At 43.8% G+C, this 23,054-nt stretch overlaps 2 protein-coding genes across 3 annotated transcripts in view; both read left to right on the top strand.

Annotated features, from left to right (window-relative positions):
- Nucleotides 1-1,019: 1,019 nt before the first annotated feature.
- On the top strand, nt 1,020-9,508 carry PHF8 (PHD finger protein 8). Its single transcript, XM_053474245.1, has 21 exons — nt 1,020-1,152; nt 1,334-1,419; nt 1,768-1,885; nt 2,353-2,513; nt 2,672-2,813; nt 3,204-3,390; nt 3,578-3,740; nt 3,832-3,919; nt 4,041-4,147; nt 4,261-4,352; nt 4,797-4,886; nt 5,182-5,430; nt 5,576-5,679; nt 6,116-6,306; nt 7,050-7,135; nt 7,215-7,342; nt 7,605-7,951; nt 8,068-8,163; nt 8,308-8,417; nt 8,541-8,814; nt 8,951-9,508. The coding sequence occupies exons 1-21, from the start codon at nt 1,055-1,057 to the stop codon at nt 9,040-9,042; spliced, it is 3,009 nt and encodes a 1,002-aa protein (XP_053330220.1). The 5' UTR covers nt 1,020-1,054; the 3' UTR covers nt 9,043-9,508.
- A 3,481-nt stretch (nt 9,509-12,989) lies between these two features.
- The window catches only part of HUWE1 (HECT, UBA and WWE domain containing E3 ubiquitin protein ligase 1), a 45,224-nt gene continuing 35,159 nt past the window's right edge, over nt 12,990-23,054 (top strand). For both annotated transcript variants that reach the window (XM_053474228.1, XM_053474227.1), the window contains exons 1-2: nt 12,990-13,273; nt 22,205-22,340. The gene's annotated coding sequence lies outside the window, so the exon portion shown is untranslated. The remainder of the gene's footprint in view (nt 13,274-22,204; nt 22,341-23,054) is intronic.

Below are 23,054 nucleotides of genomic sequence, written 5' to 3'. Positions count from 1 at the left end.
TCCGTCCAGAGTGCGCGCGAACTTGCTCTGCCGTACTAGGCCTCGGCCTCAGGTAATCTGCGGATCCGGGCCTGTCACATTCTAGGCTGGCCTTTATGAACTCTTTCCAGGCTTCCCTTCCACTCCAGGCCTCGCGGTTCGAATTTGTTTTGACCGGTCCATGGGCGCACACTGCTGGCTGCTCCGGTCTCCCACCCCGGGCTAAATCCCGTAGTTTCTGCTAGGTAGAACTTTAAATAAACACCTGCTGGCGTTTGGCTCATTATGGGAACCTCCGGCCCTCCTCTGCCGGCAGAAGTAATGCAGGGAACAGGAGGTCTTTTTGTGTATTTTTTTGTGGCGTTTATAGTCCATTAAATAAGAATTGGGGTTCATATAGCGGCTCCTCAGCACTGACTAGTCCAACGTATAATGAATAAAGGGTTATAATGTATACATGTAATATAGCGCAAACCTGCGAGCCGGACCCTCGGTACCCAACGCATCGGCTCGTCATACTCCGTCAGATCTAGTTTTGTTAGACCCTTAAAATGTAGGGACTGTAAGAGGCGCTGCGGGGATTGTTGCCGCTATATATATGTAAAACATAATGGTGATAGTGTGCCGGTTGGCACGTAAAACTTTCGTGTGTGTGTTAAGGGATGATTTTGTATTTTAGTGCATCTGTAATGTTTCATTGATGCGTATTAGCGGTATATAAAGTTGTCTTCTGAATTGTATGGTAGGATACATTGGTCTATCGATGGTCTGATAGTTCTGTACTCTGTGACGGCGGTCCTGTGTGTGATGGGAGTTACGGGTGTATCTGAATAATGTATTAATGGACCCTTTCTTGTTTCAGGTGACGCTGGAGTCATTAAGCACGACTGATGGAGGAGTTGGATGCTTAAACGGACACCCATGGCGGCACCGCAGTAGCTACGATATATACCGTTCCCTGGATGTCCCCATCTGCAGCGGCCGCGTTTGAATCTACTCTTTGAGAAGTCCGGGTTGATTCTCCGATTCGCAGATTTTTGTTCCGGTAGCAGGACGTTTCTCGTCTTTGTACAGGATGGCGTCTGTGCCGGTGTACTGCTTGTGCCGCCTGCCTTACGATGTGACCCGATTCATGATCGAATGTGATGTCTGTCAGGACTGGTTTCATGGCAGGTGAGACTGTTTGCTGCCGGCTGGCTAATGAACATTTTTGATGGCTTTCGACATGATTTTTGCTTTGATTTGGTTGATGTGCTGGTCAGCGATGGGGACGGGCGTGAGATGCTCTGCAGAATGTTTCATGTTGAATCACTCTGTGTTATTTGCATGTTAATTTCTCATCATCATCTGACAGCTGCGTTGGGGTGGAAGAGGAAAATGCCTCGGATATTGACCTGTATCATTGTCCCAACTGCCAGATAACTCATGGACCCTCTGTTAGTAAGTAACTACCTTTTATGATATTCGCCAAAGAGAGGAAACACCCTGTCTTTCTCGCTAGTACTTTAGTTTTCTCTAACAGAGTGCCGTCTTCTATACGATTGGTAAACTGACGGCATTAGGTGGTATTACAAACCCATCTTATGTTTATCCTAGGAATCCGACACCTTAGTGTCCTGTTATCAGGATCTGCATGATTATTCCTGTCCATTTAGTTATTTCTTCTCTTACGTAGACAATAATTTAATTTGAATAAAGGTCTTTATTGTTGCTAAAAGGCAAGATAAATGATTTAAAGCCATTGGAATAGTGAGCACATGTTATTGATATCCTTCTTTGTTGATCCAGTGAAACGGCGGCGGGGATCTCAGAAGCAAGACGCAGGTATGATCAAGGAGGTCGGAAAGCCGGTGAAAACTGGAAGCGCGAGCTTTATAAAAGAGCTGAAGAGCAGGAATTTTCCCAGGTAATCCGAGGCGCCGGTGTAGTTGTTCCTCCTTGTAACATGGGCAGAACATCTTTTACCCTCTTCACAGATGTTATAACCAGCCCGTCTTTGGGAAAGCGCTCAGCCAAGCTGCTGAATATCAAGATGTCTTTAAAACCAAAACGTATCTGTATTTCTTTCACGCAAACTGTTTTACAGAATACTTGTCCTGATCGTGACGGTAAAGGTTATATTTCAAAGAGTAATAATGCTGTCTTTGCAATTAGGAAAATACCGCGGCTATCTGTTACAGACGTAAACCTTTTTTAGGGTCCAGGGGATCGGTAGTTTCCAATTAAACTACGCTTCCAATAAAACCTAAAGTACAGAAGCGCACTTTTACTTCTAAGAGCTATCGCCACCTCAGTCCTGGGATTTACGTAGCCCTGTTGCGTACGTAAATTGATTTTGGAGTTGGATCATGACTCGGGTATTTAAATGTTCAGTGCAGATGAGGTGATCCTGAAGCCGCAGGGAGCCCAGCTGACCGTGGAGTATCTGGAGGAGAACAGTTTTAGTGTCCCGATCCTGGTGATAAAGAAGGATGGACTGGGAATGACTCTTCCTCCCCCATCTTTCGCTGTCAATGATGTTGAGTACTACGTGGGTATGTTGCTTATCTTATACTAGTTTGTCGTACTTTCTAGGTTGTCCTGTTTTGTTTTTTTTTGTTTTTTTGTGTGTTATCCTTCCATTGTAAAGAAAATCATACGTTTTATTTCATTCTTGGTATGTCGTTGATCTAGACTCTTGCCTTCCCTGTAGGACCAGACAAGGAGATTGATGTCATAGATGTGGTGAGGCAAGCTGATCTGAAGATGAAACTGAAGGATTTTGTGAAATATTACAACAGCCCCAAGAGAGAAAAAGTGCTGAATGTGATCAGCTTGGAGTTTTCTGAGACCAGGTCCGTCCATAATAGGAAACCATCCTTTGTTTTGAGATGCTGAGACCAGAATTTGGTGAAACTAGAATGAAAAAAATAACTATATATATATATTTTATGTTTCACCTTATACAGTATATTGAGGTTCTTCGAATTCTATTTCATTTTTATATTTCCAGACATATTGAGAGCAAGAGAGAGAGACACTATATATCAGAGAAATGCATTAAATGGCAAAGTGATGGCCACATAGCTCAGAGCATTTCTAGGCCTAGGTTCATTGACACTAAAGCAAGCATGTGACTGGCACATTTTATATTTTTGTTGAACATCCTCTTTAAATGTGTAGAAAGAAATAGTTAATTGAATGAAGTGCTATGGGGGACCCTTTAAACTCATCTGTTTCTACAGGCTGTCTAACTTGGTCGAAACCCCAAAGATTGTGCGAAAACTGTCCTGGGTTGAGAACTTGTGGCCAGAAGAAAGTGTGTTTGAGAGGCCTAATGTCCAGAAGTACTGTCTGATGGGAGTGAAGGACAGTTACACCGACTTCCACATTGACTTTGGGGGTACCTCTGTTTGGTATCATGTTCTAAAGGTGAGCAGTTATTTACAAGCTTTCTGAACTTAGTTTGTTTACTTACAGGTAGCACCAGGTCACAAAACAAAAATCATTCATCTCCACAGTGCTAACTATAGATCAGTGAATACTTATGCTTCATGGGAATCCTCCATGCTTGTGAAATGTTTCTTATAATAAAACGGAGTCATTGTTTTCTACTCAGGGAGAGAAAATCTTTTACCTGATCCATCCGACGAAAACAAACTTGTCCCTCTTTGAATGTTGGAGCAGCTCTTCTAACCAAAACGAGATGTTCTTTGGTGATCAAGTGGACAAGTGCTACAGATGTCCCGTTAAACAGGGCCAGACTCTCTTCATCCCAACAGGTAGCTGGGTGGGTTGACTCTCACGTTGTGATTGATTTCTTTTAGTTTAAGTGCAGCGTTTTCTCAGACATCTGCTTTGTGTGCCCTGCAGGCTGGATTCACGCTGTTCTCACTCCAGTGGACTGCTTAGCTTTCGGTGGCAACTTTCTCCACAGTCTGAACATATCCATGCAGCTTAAGTAAGTGTGAGGCCTTTTCCACCGGCTGCTTTTCTGGTGTCCTAGTTTGAACGTTCACTGCTTTATTGTTTGGTGGGGGCCTCTTTCAACCACTTATCGGGTTGTCCACTTCTTCCTGCAGAGCTTATGAGATTGAGAAGCGGTTAAGCACTGCCGATCTTTTTAAGTTTCCAAACTTTGAGTCCATCTGTTGGTATGTGGGGAAGCACTTGCTGGACACTTTTCGTGGTGAGTCCAGCCATCACCAAACCTTTTTGTTGAATGAACTTTATGAAGACTGATTTGATTTTGCATTCTCCTAGCTGCTCAGAAATAATTATGTCGTTCATTTGAATCTTCAGGGCTTCGTGAGAACAGGAGACACCCAGCGTCCTATCTGCTGCATGGAGCCAAAGCACTTAACACAGCATTCAAAGCTTGGACAAAAAAAGAGGTGCCCTCTCTCTATCTATCTATCTATCTATCTGTCTATATACTATTCATTTAAACGTGGAGGTTAACCTTTTCTGCTATAATGGTTTTAAATAAAATACGTTGATTCAAATGAATTGCTTCTCATCTCAGATTGGGAGGAGAGTAAAATATTTTAGCTTCTTGCCCAAACTATTCAATACCATTCTTGTAATTATGGATATGGCTGAAGATAAGAGAATAACAAGGTTTTAATTAGCTTTCAGTTGTTGGGGATTTGTATTGTGATGAATAATTGGTGCATCTTTAGAAAGCGAGAAGCAAACCTAGTGTATTTTATTTATTTATTTTGACCTTGCTTTCAGGTTCATCTGACTTGTATATGTTGATTAATTGGTTTCTTAGGGCAGCTAAACACGCAAAACATATTGCCAAGAAAATTCTCAGTATTATTCCTTCTTTGCAGGCCATTTCTGATCATGAAGAGGAGATACCAGAGACAATAATCACTGCCCAGCTCATCAAAGACCTAGACCGAGAGGTCAGACTTATGGAGGTGAGAGTCCAGTTGTGTTTATTAAACTCTTGGTTTACATGTCTGTAAGGTACACTTAAGAGATCCGTGTCTTTTTGTATAAACCTAGGGAATGGATCATTGTGACTCTGCCCCATATACAGCACATTTAAGAACATATTACAATCTGTGCTCATGGAGCTGTATGTATATGAGTGAATTGTTGGATGTCCTACTCTTCTTGTGAAATCTGAGTATTCAGAGATTGGGGTTATTGGGGAAGCTCCGCTGCTCTCTTAATGTGTGTTCTTATGCGATTCTGTATCTCCTCCTGCAGGACATATTTCATCAAAATATAGAGAAGACCGGCAACCTCTTGGGTCTGACAAGAAGTCCGTTGGCTGGAACCTCCTCTCCCTCCAAAACTGCCCTTACAGCCAAGGGCACAAAGAAGAAGGGTTTAAAACCAAAAGAGCTATCGAAGAAAGGAGGGAAGAAAATCAAAGACTTGCTGGAGCCCGGCACCGTTACCGAATCACCAGAAAGTCCAAGCCCGAAGAAAACCGTGATGCTAAAGAAAGAAAAGGTAGATAAGCACTTGATGCATGATAAACATTTCCTTTTTACTTTTTTTTTTTTACTTGCTTTTTCTTTTGAGCCAGCGGTCACTGGTGAAAACTGATTTCACTTATGGTTATTTTGTTTTCAATCCTTACCGCTTTTCTCAATAGGTGGAAGACTCGTTTCTGGATGCAGACCCACAGAGCTCCCTCCTGGATGCCGAACTAATAGAGAATAAACTGAGGCTGGTATTGTCCAATGGGAATAACATGGGGTAATAATGCAATTATGTCCCTTAGTGTGTATACTTCTCCCTTGTTCTTACTATGTTTGTTAAATAACCTTTACATATGTCACAGATCATTATGACCTAATATATGAAAATATTGCCTGTACACTTGATCTGCGCACACCCATAAATCAGATTTGTGTCATCACTTCCTCTGTGAATTCATTTTAGCTTTATCTGTAACATAAGCGCAAATAATTGTGCAGGGTAAGAAAATGGTAGACCTGACGAGTATGAGTGTCCTGATTCCAGGGCTGCTGGGCACTGCATGTGCATGAAAAGCGTGTTCTGTTTTTAGTTGTCCTTTAAAACATATTCTAGTGGCAGAAAAAGTATGCAGACTGTCCTAGAACTAGGAGCAGATTTAAAATTGAAAGTAAGCGTGGAAATCTGTGACTGAGACGGTGTTTTACTTCCGCAGAGGTAAGAAAGTTCAGGTTGGAGCAGGGAGCAGGCGTCTGATGCCCGGTAATAAGCACCTTAAAAAAGAACAGCTAGAAGCAGACCTGTCCACTGGGGACCCTTTCCTCATGGATTCTGAAGATGACTTACAAATTGATGAAGCCCCTCGCAAGGAAAGGAAACCAGCTCCACCTAAGAGAAAGCTCACTAGTAAGTATCCTGTGCCGTCATAAGATTGGATTATGCAAACCCAAGGCAAAAAATGCAATAGCAAGGCTGCGTATGACATTACAAATCCAAGTCCTAGAAAGGTATATTAGGGGCATGTCTAGAAACACTATTCACATCACTGTAAAGGAGGACAAAGTTACGGTACATGAAATGAAGAACCCGGCATTGTAACTTGAAAACATATTGTGGGTTGCGCAATGTTGAAATGTATGTTTAGCTTTGAGTTCTTAATGAAGTGACCCATTGAATTAAAACACACCGTTTTATATGATTAATATTTTTATGATTGATGACGTGTCACATGGGGGACATAGCCTGTTTCAGAGATGCTGTTCTACTTGCAAAAAACAGTTGCATTGCTTGGCATGTTTAAAAAAAAACAAACAAAAAAAAACCTTTAACATATATTCTTTATTCAAATGGTTTAATCACATAAAAGCAACCCAAAGTTTTAAGATGCTTTTTCGGTATCACCTATAAGGTGAATGTGATCTCTTATTAATACACATAGAATTTAATACTTCGTCTTTAACAAAAGTTAACGGGGTGGATGTATCATGAAAAGTAGATGCGTTAAAATTTGCCATTAATACACAGCGTGAAGTTCCATAAGAGTCGGTCTGTGCCTACATTTTTAAAGGGTTATTGCCCTGTGTCTAATCCACTGGGGTGTGAATCCACGCTGCGGGTCGGGTTTTGTAATTTCCTTTGTCATCCTATAGAATTCCCCAAGAAACTTCCCAGAGCGAAGCCGTGTTCTGATCCGAATCGTGTGCGAGAGCCCGGGGAGCTGGAATTTGACGTGGAGGTAAGTTACTGTCCGGGGCCGAGCCTGGTGCTATAGTCCCGTGTACGGCCGACTATATCTTATCAATTTCTCTTATCAGGAGGATTATACGACCGACGAGGATGCCGAGGAGGCTGATGGAGACCAACTTGGGGCTAGCAGCGGGGGCATATTAGACCTCCTGAAAGCGAGTCGCCAGGTCGGGGGCCCTGACTACTCTGAGCTTGAGTAAGGAGAGGAAATTCATGTAGCTTCTGTCCACCAATTTCCCTTTTGGGTTTCTTTTTATATTAAATTCTATTGAGAACATAAACTGAGTTGTTTTGTTAATGTATGATTATTTCAGCAGTTTAAGGCTTCTTACACTGTAACCTTATCCTTCCTTGTCTTCCTTTACACTCCTCTTCTCCGTATTTATTTATTTTTTTATCTCCGCGCATTTTTTTTTTTTCATAAATTCCTATATTTTGTTTCTCTTTTGCTTCAAAAGAGAGGCCCCTGCTTCTCCCAGCACGCAGGAAGCCATCCAGGGTATGCTGTGCATGGCCAATCTCCAGGCCTCCTCCTCTTGCACTCCTTCCAACCTTCAGGCTTGGTGGGCTGCTGGTCAGGATAATGGCACTGGAGCGGGATTGCCACCTGGGGCTAACAAAGCTGCTGGAAATAACAGCAAAAGTGGTAGCAATGGGACAGCTGGAAGCACCGGAGGTGGTAAAGTTATCGTAAGGCCCGGTAAGAGAACCGTGAAACGGCCAGCCCACCGAAGCATGGACAGTGATGACGACAGCGCCGATGAGCAGGAGAGCTTAGGGGCTTGCTTCAAAGATTCAGAGTACAGTGAGTGTCGCCTAAACGAGACAAATTGCGTTCATGTCTTCGTTCTAAGTTCTGTCTTTCTGCTGATCGCTTTTTGGCCGATCTCACATCAGTCATGTGCTTGTTCCTTTCTGCAGTTTACCCGTCTTTAGAGTCAGACGATGATGACCCTGCCTTGAGATCTCGTCCCAAGAAGAGGAAGCAAACTGATGATGCTCCGTGGAACCCAAAAGGTACTCATCAGGAGTGGCAGATTTTCAGTGACCTATAAAATGTTACATCTTTATTCAAGATTTTGGTTAAGATTTTCCAGAAAGCCCTGCACCAGTAAGTCTTGTCTCTCTTTAAACATAAATATATTGTAATCTTTACTGTAGCCCGTGTGACTCCAACGCTTCCCAAGCAAGCTCGCCCGGTACGGGAGGGAACACGTGTGGCTTCTGTTGAAACTGGCTTGGCTGTTGCGGCCGCAAGGCTCTCCCAACAGGTGCGTATCCATTTTCCATGGCTCCCTGTTGATGTTTTGACGGTGTAATGAGTAGTATTCGGTGCTGTAGCCTCTTAGAGTTATGAAGCATTGTAAGGTTTTTTCCTACTATATTTTTTCCAGGAGCAGCAGAAAACTCAGAAGAAGAAGGTGACCAACAAGAAGAAACCCCCAAGTGAGCCAGAGCTGCAGCTCCCTCCAGTTGAGCCAGACCCACCCCCGCCTGAACCCCAGGCCGAGGTGTTCTCCGGAAGTCTGGCTGACCACGAATACACGGCAGGACCCAATATATTTGGCATGGCTCAAATCAACAGAGGAACCACACCGATGGCCCCTGGTGTCTTCTTGTCTCACAGACGGCTATCTGCATCCTCTCCAGGGAGCCAAGCAGTTCAGGGTAAGAAGTGGAACAAAAAAGGGTGTATAACCCCCTTATTTCGGGGTTAAAAAATAATCCTTTTTACTTTGTGTAGACATTAAAGAATGAAGGTTTTTAGAATTTGTCAAAGAAGTTATTTCTTTCTCTGTTCCAGGAAAACGTCCCAAGAAAGGATTGGCTACGGCCAAACAGCGCCTTGGGAAGATCCTGAAGATCCATCGGAATGGGAAGTTGCTTCTTCTGTGACCTTTCTGGGTCCTCCTTGTTGTGCTCCCACACCTGTCCTATCATAGCCTACAAAATGACATTTTTCAATGCAGAGGAACGTGTTTTGAACCAGCGCGGAACTGGATTTTTAACAGCAATGAACTGTTATTTTTATACCTACAAATACAGATGTTGTCTTTTTACACACCCACGATAAAATAAACCAAAAAGACGTTGGCTTTGGCACCTTCACAAGAGGTTTGATGGAAAGGTAAACGGGAGAAGAAGAAGAAAGAAGAGTCCCCGCTGGATGTTGTGTGTTTTTCCTCACGATTTTAGAAGCGGCTCGTCCCGTAGTGTCGGATTTAGGTGTTCGCAGATCATAGAGAAGTGGTGGCTCTAGCAACGTTTGTCCTCAGCCACCGTATCGAAGGTTTTGAGAGTCTGGTTAGTTAACTTGTGATGTCTAAGCATATATTTTTTTCCCTCTGCACAGCGTTTCGCGGGCCAAAAGGCGATGTGTTTCTAAACCGGTCGTGACGGCTCTACCGCTGAACTTCGCCAGGGGTTTCTTGTGTGTTCTGCAGAGTAGCTCTTCTTCCTGGTTTCTTTTCATCTAACCGAGAGTACCGGCTCCTCCACCTCTACCGTAAAACATTGTCGCTGGAGTCACGTGAAACCATCCCCGCCGAGGGCCCTGTAGCCTGTACTTTACTGCCGCTTATTTCTCCCCACAAACATTGTCACATTAATAGTTTTAGCACTTGACCTGGACTGTCCTGCTTATATTTCCGATATGAAATATTGGCTCTAATGCTTCTGTTCACCCAGCCGTGACAAATGAAAGTTTTTAGGCTCAAAGCAATATTTCTTTGTTTTGTTACAGTTTGCCGCTGCATTCACATGCAGGTTTGTATTTACCCCCCATCTGATTGGCAATTGGCGCACAAATGCAGCTCTGTTCCCCAAAATGTAGGAAAATGTGTTCTCCTGTGTCCCAAAGGATGTCTAACAGTTGTGATCATGTTGCCCCGTCCTTCCCGTTTCTGGTGTATTATGGGTACATTTATAAAATATTGTATATTTCTAACCGTTATTAGGGCGGGGGTGGCCTGTACCTAAAACATGGTGTAAAGGGGGATTTGTTGAAGCAGCAGTACCTTTCTATGTAAATTCCAAGTTTGATTACAGCCTGTCATGGTGGTCTCCATACCATTTGTCTGGGAAATGCTGGAGCGATGGTGGTCCTCCTCATCCTTGGTGTCGGGACCCACGCTGGGACAACGTCCTATATGAATTTAGACGAGCGCTAAATGTTATATCTGACTTAAAGTGCTGCTGCTTTAAGACGAATCAACAAGCTGCCTCCCTTCTCATTACAAGAAGGAAAATGAAGTGTGTCCCCTTTTTGGAGGAGGGGGTCTTTTTTTTTATTGTATCTTATCTGCCCACCCATCCCTTTCATTCCCCCCCCCTTCTTTTTTCTTTGAAAATATGAATGGCTCAGGAAGACTACATCTGCTGAAAAAAAGAGACTTTACATCAGCCACAGGAAGGTTTTTAATTGATTTGTGAGGTTTTTTTTAAACAAAAAAAAAAAAACGTGTTGCGGACGTACGGACCGCTATCGCTCGGTTTGCGTCTGCTAGAAACCACCTGGCAGCTTTTTAAGCTGCCTTTTCTTTGTCCCAGTTCTGTTTACCAATGTAATTTATATTTTTTAGGGACCTCTTGTTTCCCCCTTTGATAGCTATAAAAGAATACAGCTGCATCAGTGTGCTTTTATCACAGTTTGTCGTCTATGATTATTTCTTTCGGGGGGGGGGGTTTACAGCACAGCTTTCGTGAATTTTATTTAAAATGTTGCTTTTATGAACATTATCCTTATTTTGAATGTTTATCTAGAAACTTAATGCAATTGGTCTTTGGGCAAGTGTTCTGCCAAGAACTCCGCTGGAAAAGGGGGTAATATGAAGTTGATTGGAGGTGGACGGCCAAGCTGCCAGAGTCTTGGCAGGACGGACAGACGGACCAAGCCGGAACCTACATGCGAGCTAAATAGTGTGTGATAGAGAATTCTCAATACACGTTGAGGCTTTTTAACGTGTTTAGCTTCCCCTTCTTAAGAGGCCACGCTCAAGACTGATTCCGCTCACCGGGCTCTAAAGGTTTTAAAGAGTACTCGTAGCACTCAGCAATTGTTTTCTTATAAAAAAAATGAAAAATCCATTACAATCAAATTAATACATTGGAATACAAATAATTTTAAATAAAAAGGAGTTGAATAGGTGTGTTAGAGCTTCATTAGGAAAGGAAATCCGAGCGGGCACGTCTACGAAAGAGGACCAATCACATCACTCGGTTCAGCCGGTGAGATTAGGAACGTAACGCATTAGTGCAATTATTCTCCCTCCTGCAGAAGATGCTCCTCAGTTGTTGAGTGTGAAGTAATTTGATAAAAAAAGACTAATAGATTAGGTTTTTGAAACTATGTATGTAGTAACTATGTGTATGTTGTTCATGTGTGTATGTACGTGCGTGTATGTGTGTAATATATGTTCAGGCTTGGGCACATGGATCAAAAGCAATTCAGACAAATTTTTAATCTCGCTTTGGGTATATTACTTTTCAGACAACAAATTCCATACCCTAGCCCTTCAGTTCAGAAGAAACTTGGAGGGATTTTCCTTTTTGCTCTCTCCCTGCCGTCTCCGACTATCGCTTCCGTGTCTCCACTTCTCAGCATTGATCTTGTTTGGTTGAGACACATAAGACACTTTGGGAGAAACATCTGGATGCCATTAAACCAAGAAGCTCCTAACAAAGAACGTTATTTGCAGCTATGTGTAAAAAGTACCAGTCTGGTCATTATTCCTATTAGATTTTCCTTATCTCAGGACCTTTTACGGATCCGCTGGAAAAGCACATGAAATGACCAAAGATGGACACTTTTGTTTTAGGGGGTGTGGTTAGAGGCCTGGGTAGGGGGTGGGGCCTAACTGACCTTTTTATGGGATCTTTTGATTAAGCATCCAACCCCAGAGAGCTTCTGCTGCAGGAAGGGCTTTGCTGGCCCTGTGTGATGTATAGATAAATTAATAAGATTTCTTCATATTCTCCTCATCTATTTACAAATGTTGGAACTCTGCGGGTTTGGCCCAGAAAACTCCATGTTTGAGGGGCAGGGTCAAGGCACCCCCCCCACTCCACGCCCATTTCCCCTTTAAATGGGGGTGTTGTTACATCAGTGGGCAGCCCCTGACCACGCCCTGCAAGGGAAGACAGTTTTATTCTCCATTATACAGGGCCAGGAAACCTGTCAGTGAGTTTTTGGCCCTTCACAAGGAATAAAGGCATGAGGGAGCTGACGCCACAACCCGCCTGACTAGATTGCAGCTGGCCCTTTTCTCCTTTTGTACCAGTTTGTTATTGTGCGTGATTTTCAATATTTTACTGGCTCTGATTGTAACAGCGCCATGGTATCTGCTGGCGCTATATAAATGTCATGTTTGCCCTATTGATGTGTAACTGTGCAGGGTAGTTGGACCGGCGCACTTATTGTACATATAGTAGAATTCATAAACGTTATTGTGTCGTTTAGGGCAGCAGCCCAAGCTTCAAGAAAACAGAGGCATTGAGATAGAGGGACTGTTCCTACCACAAAAGGGGCACTTAGGAGGACTGCTTTAGGCTGTCATCTGCCACCCCCTTTATGGCTACTTTACACCAATGTACTGTTTTCTGTGGTTTTATGAAAAAAGTTCTAACGGAATAAGGTGTGGGGAGGTTTCTCATTTCAAGGACCAAGGCCTAAGAATATGTGGTTATTTTTACTATCATCAATTTCACACAGCTAATTGGGCTAAACCCACTGTTTCTGTGACGGGTTTTAATAAAGTTTTCATTGCTCAGCAAAATTGCCTCTTTCTTGGCGGCGAATGGTTCTCGCGAGATATTGGGAAGGGGGGTCACGAGACTGGTATAGCCGCGCCGGGTTGCGCCTCAGCGTCGAAACCCAGAAGCCACCTATTTCTCGCGATACGATTTCTCAGACGCTGGAAACAGAGGATAATCTCGCGCGGTTTCGTAAGAGGCAGGGAAAAAGCGACTTAATTCCTTCAGCAGACAAAGGGGAGGGGCATCGCGTCATCTCGCGAGACTTGTCGCCGCCGCTCTTGCGCTCAGGGGTCCGGGAGTCAGTAGGGGATTTGGGTTGTTTTAAGATGGCGGAGGCGGCTGGAGCACGGAGCTGAACCCGTAGACTATCCAGGTACCTAGCTTTCTGCCCCGTGCCGCTGTGAGAGGTCTTGGGTGACTAAGCGGGAAGCTCGTCACAAGGCCCGGATAATGTAACATACAGGGGCGGCCTCTTTCCTCTGTCTCCCGAGGTTGACAGGCAGTGGGGCCTCCTCCTGTCTGTAGCCTGACATTCAGTTGGCGGCCTCTTCCCCCGTCATCCCTGGGCGGCATCTCCCGCGGCCTTGCTTACCCTGAATCCGGCATCCCAGGAAACCCGGCCTGGGCCCTTCATCTAGACCCCCTTCCCGTCCTCGGCCCGAAGACCCCTCCCCCCATGCGGGTCCGCACATGCTCTTCCCTCTCTGTTGTTTCCCATGGCTCAGCCAGGGCTCCGCTGAGTATTATTTATGACCAGACGGGTATTATTCGGTTCTTATTCGGAGCCTCAGATATTCGTTGAGTCATGACCCAGCTGTTTTGCGGGAATGCGGGTAGCCTGCGCTTTAACAGGTCTCCGTGTCCTTTATTTTTATGTTCTGTATAATCAGAATCTAAGTAAATTCTATATATATATATAGGGTAGGGGTTTGTTGGTGAATATGTGTGTATGTATTTGTATATATCTGTGTGTATATATATATATATATATATATATATATATATGTGTGTGTGTAAGTACATATGTTTCTGTACAGTGTTCCGTCGCCTTAAGATCTGTCTGTTCGATCTGATAAGCTTAAGGCTCTTGGGAAGCTGCTGTCACTATTCCATGTTCTGGTCTATTGTTTTCTCAATGGTCTGAATGACCATTAAAATATAGGAGACTAAAAATTGTCATTTTAATTATTTTTTTGTTGCTAGATCTGAGTGATTGCTTTATTTCAGACCCCTGGTACAAGTGACCCGAACTCAGTTACGATGTTGGGAAACGAAGGGTCTTTAGCTTCAGTGTTTTAGAAATCTGCCGGTTCATTGCTAACGATTAACGTGTCGTTTTAAAGTCGTATTCTTTTGTTGTCATGTTTGAGTTAAACACATTTACTTTGAAACATTATAAGGCATCGATTTTATATATAAAATGCTCTTGGGGTATTAGAAAGCAGATCGCGCTGATGTGATAGTCTGTGCCGTGAGACGCATGCAGAGGGTGGACCTAAAGCTCTCCTGCATCTAAGACGAGACCAAGGGCTGGTTAAGGTCTGAAGAATGATGGGCAGACCGGATGGGCCGACTGGTTCTTATATCCCGTCAGACTTTCATCATTTCTTGTAAATCAAATGTTGACATTCAGCTGTGTCATCGGAGCAGGAAGCTTTTGTTGTGATCGAGTATTTTAAGTTGCTTTCTTTTTGGTGAAGGGTTATCTTGGTCTTCACATTCTTGGTGTTTATGGCAGGGTTCAGTACAAGGCTATGAAAACAGTCTCTTAAAAGAAATGGGTAGGAAATATTCACATATATAACCGCTCGTTCGTTACATAGTAAAAAAGTTCTCCATGTAGCCATGTATAAGGTTGATGTAGATGAGGGGTATATTTAATTTTTTAGGTTGGTCATTGTTCCAAAGGGAGGAAAAAGGTGAAATAGGATGTCCTGCTTGAGCCTTTTGCTGTGTAACGGTAGTTCCATAGACATGAGAGCTAGTCGTTCAGCAGGTATGGCAAGGAACTTTGTGTGTGTATAATATATATATTTCCTGTGATAGTTATAGGACTTTTTTTCCCAATACATGGAAAAGGAGACAGGAGAAAGACGATCTGTTCCTTGTGTACAAGATCAAATTCATTTTTTTTTTTTAAACGGTAAATGCTTGCCCAATCTATCTGACCAGTGTAGTTCAATTATTGTATTGTCCTCTGTTCAACCGGTACAAATCTTGACTCCAAGAAAGAAACGGGCAAAAAGCGTGCCGGTGACATGAGCCGGTAGAGAGGGTAATATGGCTTTTGATATCCCTGACATATAAAGCGCAATGAAGTCAAAAGGTAAGGTTGGCTGGAGTGCAAACAATAAAGCAGCGAAGACTAGACCTTCAATGCAAGTTCCTGTTTTGGAAGGACATTGGAGGTAACGGTAGCAAAGGAAACAAAGGAGTTATTAGAAAAGTAGGATGAAAACCCTGGCAGAGTTCTATAAGGCATGGTCAAGTGACGGAATGGTCAAGTGTGGCAGATTGAGGAGGATTAGTAGAGAATTGGCGTTGAGCAGATCATAGACTACCTTGATTAGTGCATTCTGTGGAATAACAGAAAACAGGCAATAGAGCGTCCGGTAGGGAGGACAGAAATGGGCATCCGTCGGGATTAAACTCTACGCCGAAGGATGGTAACGCTATATGAAGGTAATTAAGAAAAGGCTGACTTGGAGGCTAATCCTGCTTATGTAAAGGGGAGGACACCAGAGTAACTACCGGTTATGGATGAAATGAGTACAGAGAGGAGAAAAATCGTTCTAGCGCCTTAGGGTCCGAGAGAAGCTCGCCAGGTGGGATGATGGAAGCAGCTGGGAAACTTCATCCCAAATTACGGGGCTTAACGAATCAAGGATCCAGGGAGATGGAAGTGAGATTTCCTATTTAATGTGGCCGGATAATTAGTAACTGTTATCGGTAACTTGACTATTTATTGTTCTTCTTGTTTGATGTTAAAGCCGTGATTCGCAGTTTCATTGGGTTACCGAGCTGAAGAATGTACCAGAATATGAAGTTACTCCATTATTGGTGCTATTGTTCTGTACATGAAGCCAGCCTAAACGTGACAATTTCATACATATAATCAGCCAAGCGCTTTGATGTTGGGTGTCAGCCCGCTCTAATGGTTTTTGTCATTTTACTGCCGTACCGTTTGTTGAGGGATGTAAAGGATGAACTCTGTATATCGTCTCACTACAAAGTAACCTACAGAAAATGTATTGCCGCTATGCGCTCTCCTCCTTGGGTGTTTTATATAGATTTTATGTGGAAGCTGCTGGCTGGAGAGGATAATTATTCTCATCGCATACCCGTTTCTTTTCACGGCAGTGCAGCAGATAATAGCAGAGGTGGGATAATGTGCCTCGTGTAAGCGTTGATAAGTTTGAAGCGAGAGCGATGTTGGATATGGCGAGCAGCAAAGGTCCAAACGTGATGCTCCCTCCCTTTAACGTTTGAGCTGCATATATAATAATAGTTAGCGCCGTGGCTTTGGACGTCGGTCAGTGTCCTTCAATGGAACTTAATAGCTCAACTGTTTGAGTACCAAGTGAAAAGCATCGATTCCTTTGTGTAGAAGAAGCACGCCGGTGCCAAATGGTTTATTTGTACAGGTGCTTCTTTGACAGTAATCCGGATGAAGGTGAAACTCCTTCCCACTCTCTCCACCTTAGACCTTTACTGTTACCGAGATGTATATTATAACGAGGTCTGTGATGATTCTATGTAATGACCGTAGAATTCTCCTTCCATATGGTCTTCTGCTTGTAATGTTCTGCTAATGGATTGTTTCTAGATTTTCGGTTGTGTATTATATTGCTTGCCTGCCTGCCTGCCTGTTTGCTCCAAGCTTCCTATCCCCAGAACCTTGTTAGCCATCGGTTTATTCTATCCATCCATATGAAAGATACAATGTCTACGTAGTAACCTTTTTCTCTTGTACCAAGACATGTTCTTTCGCAATACAGACCGTGTTTATGTGCACCTGCTAGGTGCCTATTTAACAATTGAAGGACTTAAAGAATCCTTCCTATTGCCGTGGGTCACCTGCGCTGCCCCAGCATGGTAAAGAAGTCCCTTTACTGCTACTTGTTTTAGACCAAAATCCTTTTAATACTTTTTTCTTGCCAATTACATGCGTAACGGTACATACGTGTTAAAAATGTGATGCCCAGAAAGACCTTGCTAATACTGGTTTACTTCCGAATGATAAAAATCACGGTACAGTTGCAGACGATCTCTCGAGCTTAGAGGCTAATGGGCACCCTGCATAGAGAGTCATTAGGTGTTAACTTCCTGCAGGGGCCGATAAGAATTACAATCCAGTCTTTGCTGAAGGCTCGTGGAAAGCGGGGGAAATTTGCTCGAAGCTCTTGGTACACATGAAGAAGTCAAACTGATCAATACAACAGTGAATGGCACTTTACGGTTGCTGGATTTAGGTGTTTCTGATGTCATTAACCAATGACTTCCAAGTCCTTGACCTCAAAATTCAGTGCTCTGTAGATTACTGTAGGTTATCTCATTTGGTTCCTATGAACCTCCTTCAGACCGAGTGGCCGCCATTGTTGTCAATCATGTGATATTTTTGGTGGCTTTCCCTGCTCAGACACCACACTCAGCTTATTCTCTATGGCCATGCTAATGAAGTCCTCTCCTCCATAGGCTTTCGTTAGTCTGAGTGTCTCACTAGGTGATTAAGGCTGAGCCATTCTATTTTTTTACGATGGGCAGTGTGATGAGGAATCGGAGCGTTTGTGTAGTAGATTGAGCACGGATAACAGAGCCAGAATACATACAAATGACTGATATGCAGCCGCCTGAGAACATATCACGCAAAAACTATAAAAATACTGCAAAATATTTGTCTTTGTCTAATACAAATATTTAGTGGGGGTTTCCCTTAAAGGTTCTGGGGACCTTTCATTTCCCATGTTAACGGTATACATTTGTCTAACTGTCCTTGTGAAATGGGGGGGTCCTCTTATGTTGAACACATTAAATTTTATGCATGCGTTATACATTATTAAACCTATCCCATTGAATGGTTGTCGTTTGCAGCGAGCCTGCTACTTATGTCGAGGTGCGTATTATAATAGCGCATTGTGCCGGTGGTTCTTTGTATAGTGCTTGTCGTTCTTTGTATAGCTCGCGTGTCACAGGCTGCAGCGCAGGTATCGAGAGGCTCGGAGAAAGCCCTCATGCTTGCGCGATGCGTTATCACAGCTTCCCGGGCACTTGGCTGGGGGCTGCTATTTTGGAGCGGATTGACTGAGTGACTGTGATAGTTGGGCTGCTGTATTTTTAGAGACAGGAGGGTCCTTCTGGGCCCGGGAGTCTGTGCGGCTCGGGGCCTGTGTCTGACTAAGCAAAGACACGCGTGACAGGCCTTGGTATCCGTGCTCCAAGGTGGCAACTTGATACACGCTATTTGTCTGGCTACTGAAACTGTTAATTGAAAGCTTATTTGTTACGCCAGCACCCGTTAGGGGACGAGCCCCCCCCTCACCCAGGGGCCCCGAGCAGTCTGGTAATCCGGTGACTTTAACACACTGGTGGATTTACTTATCAGCGCTTTTTTTTTTTTTTCCGCCTTGGAATTTTTTCCCTCCTTGCCTGTGAATGGCCTTTTTCTTAATGACTGCGTTGCCTGAATGAGACCGGTTGCTATTCTGTAATTTCGGGTGAGAGAATCTGGATGAAGCCGGACTGGTCTAAGCCGAGCGTATAAAGGATAACGAGCGATGGCGTCCTGTTGCGCTGCAGTAACGTTGTAGCCGGTGCTCATGACTTGTCTCGACAAACTGAGTTTCGTTCTGTCGTGAGGGAGTGTTCTTACTGCTTAATGCTTCCGTCTGGCATTTATAGTTCCAACCGGTTTGGATATTGGTCACGTTGCTAGTCTTTCTAGTTCCCAAAGTAGGTCATGGCATATTTTTTATTTTATGCAAATTCAAGACTACCTCCGGCTGATGCCACACAAAACTTATGATCTCATCTGTAACTCTCGGCATGCATTCATCTTAGGGCTTCACCTTTCGTCTGGTAGGTAAGAAGGGAGGAAGTATAGTGTTATTGTATTCCAGCGCTAAAGTTACGTTGGACATTATTTTATTGTTGGAATGATGTCCCTGGCCCCCATTACTATAGACAAATGCATATTAAAGTACTGTGAGTAACCCTAACCTTCTGTGGGTACCTTTTATATGGGTTCTTCCAAAATGGAATATTTCTTCCTCCATGCCCTGACATCTCCTGCCCCTGATTGGCTGCTTAAGCTGTCAATCAATGGCATGGCCGTAGTTCCAATGAAGTCATTGAGCCAACGTTACACTTGCACTACGCTCTAAAGAAACCCCTGCATGCAGCGACCACCATTGAGTACATCGCTACATTTATCTGAATATACGTTTGGAGGGGTTCTGCAGATTCCCCCCCCCCTATACGTTTCCGAAACAGACCACATGACAATTTACAGAGACCACGCACCTTTTGTATGCATCAGCCGGCGGTGCGCACGCACGGATATTACTATGCAGATGTTTGGCTGAATGAATCTCCTGCAATGCAGACAGCCGGGTGCGGGGAAGTACAGCTAATGCATTAGCAGGGGACTTTAACGCAAACACCTCTGAAGGTAGTGTCTCTGCTTTTGTGTTTTGACTTGGGAAATAAGCAGTGGTTCCTGCTTCCATTCTCAAAGACTCTGCCGTATTTCTGGTTGTAGGTATCTCCTCGGCACAGTCCGTTCACTCACTCTGCCTCTAATAGCCTCCTCTACTTATTAAAGATCTTTTTGGTGGTTCATGGTTCATCAACCTGCACCAGTAGAGAACCTTGACAAACGGATATATATTAAGCTCTGCCTCTCGTTTTTGTGCGGCCCACTTGTGTTGACTTCATATTTGCGAAGAAACTGGACTGACCATGAGCCGTAATCCCACCGAGAGTGACTTCTAACAGTCAATAGTAAGCATGTTGGAAGCCATGTGCACCGGGTTCAAGAGCGGGTGCTGCCAATGCCTCTTTACTTCCAGAGGTGATAGACTTTGCGTTATTGTGTCCTGTTGATGCCATTTGTAAGTTTAGATACCTCGGCAGACTAGAATACATTGTTAATATTCAAAGGATACAGCAAAAAGGGGCTGGTAATGTAATACATGTGATACACTCCGTTACCATGTTACTGTATAAGTATGTTAGTAATAATAAGTAACAATAACACATGACATTCTATTAAGTTGTCCAGTTTTTGATAAAATCTTGGTTTTAATAAAGCAAGGAAGAGCGAGGTGTGACCTGGATGTCTAAACGACATCTGCAACGACTGACGCCACAATGGTGCCGTTCTACCTGAAGGTAGATGTTCACGCCGTGACTGACCCCCATTGTGTCTCCTGAGACTGCCCTTTCCCCCTTCACGTTTTTGGATCTCCTCTATTTGCTCTTTTGGCGCGAGCTGCGAGATGAAAGCCTGACCTCCTCTGCAGTGATATTTACGCTGCAGACAGAAATCCCCTGGTGGCAGCTGGCGGGCCGAGGACACCTCGTTCGTTATGCTTTGTGTTCGCTGCAGTTCTTATCCTGGATTTTGAGCCGTGCAGTCCAGGGGAAATTCTTTTTAGGAATACAGAACGCGGTGCGCTGTTCTAAGGCTTTCGGGGCATTACCTAAATAAATACAGCATAAGCTGCTCAACATACTTGAGTTGTTACATTGTGCTCTGCTGACTAACTCCCTCATAGCTGTAAGATTTGGGCAAAGCGATGGATTTGTTTTAAATTATGCATTTCAGTAAATAAAACAGCGTAATGCTTTTCACAGGTAAGACCCCATTAGATACAAGCTGAGCTTCTCGTATTTTGGTATCTATTACAGGTGAGCGGTCATCTTAATGCCCCGCTCCCAGGGTCTTCATGACTCTTCCTCCCTCTATAAGGTTAATCGCCAATATTGCTCGGAGTTCAGTCGTCTTGTAAGGGTTGAGCGAGGAGACAGAGCGTTATGTGAGTTCTGCTACAGCTCTCGTCTTCCCTAAAGTACAATAACCCCTTCCATTCAAACAAAGTATCTCCAAAACCGCTTCTCCGTAGAAACCAAAGGAATAATCTAGTCATCAGTGACGTTCAATTAGTTGCGGTTGGGAAGCTTTTGATACGTTGCATCACAGTTTTCATGCGTGTCCCCTTCCGTGTAGTTGCCCCCCCTATCCCCCCATCGCACGCCAGTGTGTTGATGGCCCAAAAAGGGAATGTATTGGTAGATGAATGGACCACCAATGCCTGTGTGTGCCTCCTCACAAACCAATTCATTCATATATGGTGATAACGATCAAATCTGTCTCCTATTGGGTTAGTTTAGCCCAAATCCTGAGTTTCCGTTCAGTGATACCGTCACTGTAGCAAGGATTACGTTTTACGGTGTGTGTGGTCTCTTCCGTTGCGTGGTACAATGTCGAACGTTGAGTACAGTGAGCCGGATTTGAGTTCTGCTCGGTATAAACACCTCATGGGCGACCCATAATGATGATGTGCTTTCCCAGCTACTCAGCCGGAACGAATGTTTAATCGCGGTGATGATTGTAAATGGTTAGATACGTTTCAGCAAGCTGTTCATGTGACTCCCCTTTGACTGCGTTTCATAACGCGATGTGTGAAAAGATGAAAGAATTGTTTGTGATGTAACGATCCTACACAAAATGATACATTTGGATACAAATATTTACAATATATATAAAAAAGCGTTGAGCTGTCTGGATTTTTTCGAAAGTCCTTCACGAGTGATCTCCGCGAACAGCTTTCGGTGGTCGGACTCTTCTATGCATTCACAAATCCTTCACGCATTTTTGTTAAGGCTTACAGCCCTCCTTGGAAATGGTGGGAAGTCTGCAGAATCCCCTCGTCTGCATTTGCCCCCTCTGCCTGCCCCCAGCTATTTTCTGTGCATTTGATGTAATATAGTTACCCACAGGTCCTTTCCAGCACTGGCTCCGTGTCCGGGGGTCTGTTGAAATCTCAGTGCGGAAAGCTCGCCCATTGATTTCAGTGGCAATGCTTTCCCTGCCACTGATTGGCTCATTGAAGCAGCCAGTCAGTGGTAAGAATCGGACCATGGAGGTCGGAGCTGAGCAGCACCCCCCTAAGGTTTTTATCGCCTGTAAGATAAACCTCCCCCTTTTTGGAACAGTATAGTAAAAGTTGAATTTTTTTGTTGCTAGGTGGCCATGTTTTTCTCTGTTGTAACTAACTGGATTTTTTTTTCTCTTGGTTTCTAGTTTGCACTGTCCCTCTTCTGAGTGTCTTCTGAGTGGAAGGTTTGCCTTGGCTTTTCTGGAGTACACTTGCGGCCTTGCAACAGTCTTTCAATGCAGTTTTCCTCTTGTTCTTCGTGTCCTGCTGGTTCCAGCTAGAGTAAGTGTCCTGGAGACCCTACCGGTGCCACAAAACACAGAGGTCGTCGCAATGTCCATATATAAAATATAATTGGGTGTTCTGGCGGGTCTTAACAACGTTTGTAGAAGGTCTGGGCCAGGCGTGTGCAACTCCAGTCCTCGAGTGTTGCAAACAGGCCAGAAATTCCGGGATTCCTTGCTTGAAAAAGTAGGGTTTTTTTTAAAAAAAAGTTTAAGATCGTGCCCCGTTTGCCTCCCTCCAGATCAGGAATTGTGCACCTCAGGTCTGGGTTGTGCGTTCTTCGGTCAGTGATCCCCAATGAAGTGGGTCATAGCTGAAAGTATCGCCATGGAGTAATCGTGCCAAATTTTTTTGTGTGTATTCTTAGAGCAGAAAACTTTGCCGCTGATTTGTAATAGATTTGTCTTTGCACGCATGCTACAAACTGAGGTCACATCTGTTGGTCCGGAGTAGAATAGCTCTTTTCATTGATTTTGTTGCCGTGTATAAGCATGGCTGATGTCATAAATAAGCCGTTGACTTTTTTTATTTTGCTTTCAAATTCATGCATCAGTTAATATTTTATCTAAAGCCAAGCCCATAAAAATAATTATATCGCTACGCAAGGGAGTTATATTCATCTGCTATAAACTGCTCTGCATATCTCTCGTACAGAAGGAAATAATGACTGTACAATTTAACACGCTATATAAAGACTTCATGTTAATTACC

Source organism: Spea bombifrons, chromosome 8, assembly GCF_027358695.1.
Source record: "Spea bombifrons isolate aSpeBom1 chromosome 8, aSpeBom1.2.pri, whole genome shotgun sequence".
NCBI classification, from domain to species: domain Eukaryota; kingdom Metazoa; phylum Chordata; class Amphibia; order Anura; family Pelobatidae; genus Spea; species Spea bombifrons.
The sequence above is the reverse complement of the archived record's forward strand: the minus strand, read 5'-3'. Positions and strand labels throughout refer to the sequence as shown.

Coding starts and splice junctions, on each gene's coding strand:
- PHF8 (XM_053474245.1), top strand. CDS start 1,055: ATGGCGTCTGTGCCGGTGTACTGCTTGTGCCGCCTGCCTTACGATGTG. Junction 4,148..4,260: donor CTTGCTGGACACTTTTCGTG/GTGAGTCCAGCC, acceptor TTGAATCTTCAG/GGCTTCGTGAGAACAGGAGA. Junction 7,136..7,214: donor AGCTGGAATTTGACGTGGAG/GTAAGTTACTGT, acceptor TTCTCTTATCAG/GAGGATTATACGACCGACGA.